This window comes from Pundamilia nyererei, unplaced genomic scaffold (assembly GCF_000239375.1).
Source record: "Pundamilia nyererei isolate P.nyererei 1_Seehausen unplaced genomic scaffold, PunNye1.0 scaffold00014, whole genome shotgun sequence".
Taxonomy (NCBI): Eukaryota; Metazoa; Chordata; class Actinopteri; order Cichliformes; family Cichlidae; genus Pundamilia; species Pundamilia nyererei.
The window spans coordinates 824970-832408 of NW_005187415.1; the positions used below are offsets into that span (position 1 = coordinate 824970).

The following is a 7439-nucleotide window of genomic DNA, read 5'->3' on the forward strand; positions in this document are numbered from 1 at the left end:
TTGTTAAATTTACAAATTAAATCTTCTGATTTCCTGAATCAGTTACATTTCTTATGTCAGAATTATGAATCTTAAAAGAAGCTAATTTATTTGAGAGCCCGATATTTTTTTTTATTCCATATTGAAATGTTATTTTTTAACCTCGACAAGGATCAATGCTTGAAGGGGGAAAAAAGCTGTTTGGGGTAAAAACAACATGCGAGTACAGTATATTAAACATTCTTCATTATGATTTAAATCTACACCAGCGCCCTTACAATACTGAGATCTCCCACTGTTATTATTACCAACATTTTTTGTTAATATTAATTTCATTCAGTCATGAAATGATTCACAGTTGACTGGCAGGATTTACCTATGAGTGTTTTGAGTGTCATTGAAAAGTACATTTTTTTTTCGCCAGTCAAATACAAACTGGAGATACTGATTCTGTCTGTAGGGAGAATAAAACCCTACAAATTCAGAACAAAGCCGTGTGGTTAGTGTATAAAAATGATATGACCATGTCGGTCTGATACTGAGATGTAACAGAGGCTTTGCTTTGATTTTTAAGATGTTCTGGTCCCCTGTAACACAGGAGAAAATCCTGAAATGATTACTTTAGTCTTTTCCTCACCACATAAACCTCTGCGTTGCTGTGCTGTCCGGCCAGTGGAAGGTCTTGGCGATGAAGATGTAGATGGTGGCAACGTTCACGGCCGTGTACAGGAGGAACTCCCCGATGAGTCTGGGAAGGGAGGGAAGGGGCATGTGCAGGCGATACATCAGGTATGGAACGATGAAGTACCTGAACTCCAGGAGCTTCTGCGGGACTGTGGTGGCCACGAGGCAAGCCAGGAAAGCCAAACTCCAAAAGAGAGAGCGCGATTTAAAGGAGTCCAGAAAATTCCACCCGGCGAAGATGTACGGAGGGATGAGGAGGAAACGCACCAGTTCGTGCCTCTGGAAAAGTTTCTTCCACACATAAAAGGGGAAATGGCGGTTATCAGCCAGGAGGTACTTGTGGACAAAGGTGAATTTCCACACCAGGAGCAAAGACATGCCGGTGACCAGGAGGAAAAACAAAGGCTGCTTTTTGAGAGCCTGCAGGAAGCGCAGGACGCGGTGGTAACACAGCGAGACGGGGAGAGAGAAGAAGAGGGAGAAGGAGAAGAAGTAGAAGAGCTGGGGGAAGTTGAGGCAGGCCTCGTGGCTCGTCCTGTCGCCAACCACGATCCCATCATTCAGTGCCACAAACACCAGGAAGCCAACGCCGACCAGCGCGTAAGGCCAGGCCACCAGCAGCACCGCCTTCACGTGATTGGGTGAGGTGAGGAACTCCAGAGTGAAAAGCAGGATTCTCTTAGCTCCGCTGAATGACAGCGGGATCTGAGACGGTGCAGACTTCTCGTCCCTCTTTTTTGTATGCTCCACCCTCCAGGCGTCATCCATTTTGCCTGCCACCAGAGTGGCTGCACAGAACGCCACCCAGATGATGTTCGTCTGACGGAAGAGCACGGAGCAGACGCCCAGCAGCGCAGAGGCCTTGTGGCAGCCGTACAGGGTCATGAGGTAGGTGAAGAGGATGAAGAAAGTAGATCCAGCGTCGGTGTAGTAGAGGAAGTTAAAAAAGTAGAGCACAGGGAAGGTGGACAGAGACAGCGCTGACAGGACTCGGCGTGAGGTTGTCCGCATCTAGAAGAGAAGTTAATGTGACATCAGAAAAAAAAAAAATTAAGTCACTTGTGGTCTTGTCTTCGTGTCCTGGACTTACCTTCTCCCTGAGGTGCAGCTTGCAGAGGAGCAGATAGATCAGGTAAAGGTTGCCACAGTTGAAGAGCAGGTTGATGAAGCGCAGCATGGCCGTGGAGCACACCACCTCACCTGTCAGTTCGGTGAGCCACACCACAGGCTTGATGACTCCCACTGAGACGAGGTAAAGGCCTGGGAGAGTGGTGATCATCGGGTCCCACTGCATGAATTAAAAACATGTTAGCACGGCACAAGGTGTAAAGTTCACTTAACATGTGGAGTGAGCGGATAATGGCTCTTGAGTGGGGAGTTGGGGGGCTTCCGCTGTGAAGGGCCACACCAATAAGCTGAGCTGAGCTTCACGGTGCTCAATATTAATTGTATCCCTTTATAATCTTATTGTTGTGGCCCTCCACAGGGATATTTCATAGCACTGTCAGTTCTCTTGGCTAGTCTGTGATACAAGTATTTAAGAAAAAAAACCTGTGTTTGCATCAGCACTCACTTCATTATTACAGCCAGGCATCGAACAACCAACTTTTGGATTAGTAGACGACCTGCTCTGGCTCCTGAGCCACAAGACAAAAGCCTTTTTTTAGAATCTTCATCTATATGCTATCTTAAAATTACAGCCCAAATGATATCGCAGTCTGTTGATACATATGAATGTCGTCCAATGGAGTATGTGACGACACAAATTTACAAATAAAGTCATTTAAATTTCATCCACCATGGGTCTAATGTTTTCTCCTGTTCCAATGGCACCTCAGCCATCATTTAGAAGGCCCAGCAGGGCCTGCATTTCCCGAGGACACTCAGGAAGAATCATCTCAGTTAAATGCTCCTCCTGCTGTGCTTCTACAGAGCCACCGCTGAGAGCATAGTTCATTACACTGTGGTACATGGGGTTCGTAGCAGCAGATAAAAAGGCCCTCCAGAGAATCACCAACACTGTTGTTCTCTTCCTTCCCTCACAGACATTGCGAACAGCCCCAAATCATCATCAAAGACTGCTCTCATCCAAGTCACCATCTGTTTGAACTGCTGGTGGGCGTTACCAATCCTTAAAATCCAAAACTCCCAGATTCACTACGGGCACTAACGTCCCCCTCACCAAACAAAGACAGCTCATAACAGTTTATAAAACACACTTAAACGTGTCATTTTATCTTGAACTTGATAAAACGTCATGCATTAATATGCGTACGATGTGTTATAGGAGAACTACTTTTATGCTTGTATCCAATTATTTATCTATTTAGCCCTAGACAAGGAAAGAGGCTCCAGTAGATTGCAGGCATAACATGAGTCTGGTTGTAGGAAAAGACAACCCCCTGTCAGACAGTCCTAGAGACTGATTGCCAACTCTCTTGCAACCACTGACTGCTAGGACGAAAGTGTATTCCCTGATGACAACCACTTAGCCAACGAAAATGTGAATTTAATTCCTTTAGTGGTTGCTGGAAGGCACAAGGTTCTTTGGGCTGCCAAGGCGGTCGTTTACTGGTCTCTTGTCCTACGTGCCTGGAGCCTCGCAGGCATCTGCTTGGACCCAGGCATCATGTTACTCTGCTGCATGTGAACCAGGCAGGGCTGCGATGAATAATAACCACACCAATCTTTTCTCTGCAAGGCTTTAAAACTCTCACTCTCTCATGGATCCCTGACTAAAACACCATCGTTTAGCCTAGTTTCCTCTAACACACACTGCTTTCACTGTCAGTCAGATGCCATGCATCATGTCACATGAGGATGAACATGCAACATGTCTTTACAGATAGCCATTAGTAATGTAAGGTTTACAGAGCTTCATACAGATCTGAGCAGTTAAGCTTCACTTCACCACAAAGTCCCTTGCTCTTTTTAAAGCTGGCCCACGTGACATCAATAAATATAACCCATCCAGACAGGCATACCATACTGATACAGCCCTATATGCCCAGTGTGGAGATTAACCCTAATCGAAAGCCCCGCTGCTCTTAGCTAACCTTAATCCGCCTGATAATGGCGGGCTCACCCTCATCACTCACACTTTACCTCGTTGAATTTTCCCTGGCAGTATTTCTGAGCTTGGGGGACGTGGAAGATCTCGTCCATGTAGGGCTCCCTTTGCTCGCGGGTCACTCTGGAGAACAGCAGGCAGGATATTAAGAAGTTGGTGCTGCACAGAGCAGTGAACATGTAGCCTTCAAATTTCTCCATGTTTGACGACGAAACACGGTGTAAAACTGAGAAAAGTTCAGACCAGAGCTAGCTGTTAGACTTTAGAGTATCTCGCATAACTACTAGACTCCAGAATTTAAACCGCGGGAAAACGTTAATTTAGAGGAAACTGTCTGAAACATGTCCACCGTTGCTAAACGGAAGAATTTTTGTGATTTTTGACAGCTGGCGGTCCGATTCAGAAATAGGCTCGGTACAGAAACTCGTGTAAAACCATAGGTTCCGGTACTATGCTAAATACTTTAGCGTGGGATTATCTGTCGAGTAATATCTGCCTTACACATATGTATGATTTATTTTGGGTGATTATGTTATTGACTGCCGTTTTACTACCTTGTGATATCCTTTTTTTTCCTCCTAGGAGGAGATTTCCTCTGACGCGGTGTCACCGTGTTATGGTTCCCCCCCGCCGTGTAGAGACTTCACGTGAAGCACCGTGGTCCGTGTGCCGTTTATAGAATTTTATCCAACCTTTTGTGTGTGTGTGTTTTGAGAATGCATCTAACACAAAAGCTGGAGCTTTTCCCCGACCACAGAGTGACCCAGATGCTCTTCAAAGAAGTCAAAAATGCTGCAGAGCTGAAAAAAAGCGCCATGGAAGGGAAAATAAACGGTGCCTTGATCAACCCTACGATGGTGAGCCTTTTCCGTCTGTTTTAGCAATGCTTTTTTTCAAAATACGCCTGTGTTTTATTGTATAAAACACATACTAATAAAACCGTTAAGTACTCGTGTCTTTCACTGAAAAAGAAAAATTGAGAATTACCTGGAGTCTTGCTGTTTGCTTACGTTGACCCTGTGCTTCCATTTCCAGCTGGTGGATCCTTTTCAAGTGCTGGTAGCTGCCAATAAAGCCGTTCACTTAGAGAAAATAGAAAAAATGAAGACAAGAACTCTTTACTCGGAGATCATCTTCAATCTGTCCCCTACAAATAATGTAAGTGAGAAGAAGAAGATGTTTCTGTGATCCATGTTCCGATTTTTGAAAAAAATATGTTACTCTTAACGTAGTTTTAGATATGTAAGCTATCTGTATGCTTCCACTAATATAGATCTCAGAGGCCTTTAGAAGATTTGGGATCTCAGATGGTGATGACTCCGTTCTGATCGTTATGGTTGACAGCAAAGATGAGTCCCAGGTCGTGTCAGACATTGCAGCCAGGGTGGAGGGCCGGCAGGTTCCAGTGGAAGAGATTTCCTCACTGTCAGACCACGCAAAGATCAAAAAGGTCGCTGCTTTTAATTAATCTGCCTTCCACACTTGTATCTTGTTATGTTACAGGGGTGACAGGCTGCACAGTTGTTTCTCCTAATGTTGCTTTATTCCCAAAACATTCTCAGATGTGGATTATATCCAGTCCCAGACTAAATGAAAAATTCAGTGAAGATCTGACAAAAGAAAAAAAAAAAAAACTGGGCCTAAAATCATGTTATAACCCACAGAGTACATAATCAATTGCAGTTTCCTCACTACCGCTTTAACACTTTGCTTGATGAATTTAAAGAATATTTAAATTTATTTTTTCCCTCCATTACAGCTGTACAAAGTCACTCCCCAGGAGGAGAAATGTGGGAGTCTGCTTGATGCGGTCGTATGCAGAATGGCCACCAAGGATGTTATGTAGGTTCGGCGGGATATACTAGGTGCGATTAGAAACTTCTGTGACTTTTATGACTTCACCCTTAAAGAAATGAAAGACTACGCTTTGAGCTCCACTTCAACACACTGTCCTTGTGCAGGACTGGACTACTTCCAGCACCGCTGCTATTTTTAGATCACTCCTTGAACGTCTCATTCTGTCCACTGGAGCAATTCAAACGTTAACTTCTGTGTCAGGCTGAAACAGCTTTGACTCGGAGGGTCATCAAAGGTTATGAGAGCGGCTTGTCCACCTACAGCCCACCGACCAAACAGCACACAATCCAAAAGCAACGCATCAGGATCTAGACGATTTTTTTTCCCAGCATTCATGCGTTGTGCACCAAGGTCAGACTTATTCAAGGATCTAATATCCTGAGGCATTCAAGGGACACCAAAGGTTGGGATTTTTTGTAGCTCACCACTGGTTACATACAGCCAGATACGATTCTGTTCTCTAAAATGAAGCCAAATGTAACAGATTCATGCAGTGTTGCACCAGAGACCACCTTCGAGGGGGGACTGTTTTTGTTTTTGCAGAGTTGCAGAACTTTATGATCACACCTTGTAAGACCAGGATATACCTAATAATATCTGAGAAAATGTGTTTTTTTTCTCTTCACAGCAGTTTAACAATAGATCCGTTGTCAATAGATCTATGTCTGTTTTTAATACTAGCCCAGCACACTCTTAAGTTTAAACCAACAGAAATTGTCAGTCTTGATCTGTGTACACTGGGCTCAGTCAAAATAAATCTTATTTTTCTTAAACCTTTGAGTGAACTCATCTTTGTTTATTCTTTTTTATCTCTTCTTTGCCACGGCCATGTCGTAGGACGTAGGGAGAAATCTTTGCGTTTCTTATTATTTAGCATCATTCTATTTCTTGTTGTATTTTACCTTTGAACTTTTTTCATTCACTGTGTTTTTTGGTTCTATACACTGAAGGTTAGTTTTCTGACGATTTTTCAGCGATGTAAAGCTGCTCTCTTGCCAGCAGAGCTGAATTATGAATCCAAATTGCTTTGAGGTGGATGTGAGCCAGACCTCTGAATAATTAAAAAAAAAAAAAAAGGCTCAAATGCCCCGAAGCACTATCATGAAGGCACTTCAGTCGAGCCAAATTTCAGCCAATGGCTGTCAGCCTGGGGAGGCATGAATAATAAATCTGCTGTTTGTTTTAAAAAGTTTGGAGTTAGGTTTGACAAAATTGCACTTTTTACGTCTGTTGATGATAATAATAGAAATATTTAATAAAGAATGTTGAATGTGGAGCTGCCGGGCACGAGGAAAAGAGGAAGACCTCAGAGAAGATTCATGGACGTAGTGAAGGAGGACCAGAAACTATTATAACCATTCAGATGCTTATAGATTACAGAGCATTGCATTATAATCATTCTACTGCAGCAAATCATGTTAATGTTTATAGTTTACAATGTAATTACTATTCATTAACAAAGTGTTAATAAGAATCACAGTATTTGAAATGTAACAGTATGTAATGCAATAAGCTACACTGCCCATCCAGAAATAGTCACACTCTGAATATTTTGTTGGACCACCCTTACTTCTGAGCATGGTACACATCCTCCGGGGGCAACATTTTGATGAGCTTATGCAGTGTCACAGCATTTATTTCCAGAGCTTCATTCATTTTTTTGTCAAGGTTGAAGATGATGCTCCTGGCACGATTCCTGGAGTTGCCATCCTTGAATCTGTCCCTGCCATCAGAGAAGCAGTTATGGCTTTGTGCTGAGAAAGAGTTTTTAGAGTGTTGCTGCAGAAATATAGAGGAGGTCAGGAGTTATGGATTTAGAAAAAAAAGCATATGATAGGTTGTTAAAAGA

At 43.3% G+C, this 7439-nt stretch overlaps 2 protein-coding genes across 3 annotated transcripts in view; one reads left to right on the forward strand and one right to left on the reverse strand.

The window, feature by feature from the left end:
• The window catches only part of tprkb (Tp53rk binding protein), a 20383-nt gene extending 14025 nt beyond the window's left edge, over positions 1-6358 (forward strand). Inside the window, exons 1-5 of one of the 2 annotated variants that reach the window (XM_005725101.1) lie at positions 4083-4147; positions 4316-4590; positions 4769-4891; positions 5007-5183; positions 5493-6358. In XM_005725101.1, the coding sequence (XP_005725158.1) occupies positions 4450-4590; positions 4769-4891; positions 5007-5183; positions 5493-5579 (528 nt within the window). In that variant the 5' untranslated portion in view covers positions 4083-4147; positions 4316-4449 and the 3' untranslated portion in view covers positions 5580-6358. Of the gene's footprint in view, positions 1-4082; positions 4148-4315; positions 4591-4768; positions 4892-5006; positions 5184-5492 lie in introns of those variants that run through there. The other variant, XM_005725100.1, reaches the window with a different exon arrangement.
• alg10 (ALG10 alpha-1,2-mannosyltransferase) lies at positions 399-3946 on the reverse strand. The gene is made up of 3 exons (XM_005725102.2): positions 3769-3946; positions 1754-1951; positions 399-1674 (listed from the first exon to the last, which is right to left on the reverse strand). The coding sequence occupies exons 1-3, from the start codon at positions 3931-3933 to the stop codon at positions 613-615; spliced, it is 1425 nt and encodes a 474-aa protein (XP_005725159.1). The 5' UTR covers positions 3934-3946; the 3' UTR covers positions 399-612.
• Positions 6359-7439: the final 1081 nt, after the last annotated feature.

Coding starts and splice junctions, on each gene's coding strand:
- alg10 (XM_005725102.2), bottom strand. CDS start 3,933: ATGGAGAAATTTGAAGGCTACATGTTCACTGCTCTGTGCAGCACCAAC. Junction 1,952..3,768: donor GCCAGGGAAAATTCAACGAG/GTAAAGTGTGAG, acceptor TAATTCATGCAG/TGGGACCCGATGATCACCAC. Junction 1,675..1,753: donor AGCTGCACCTCAGGGAGAAG/GTAAGTCCAGGA, acceptor CTTCTCTTCTAG/ATGCGGACAACCTCACGCCG.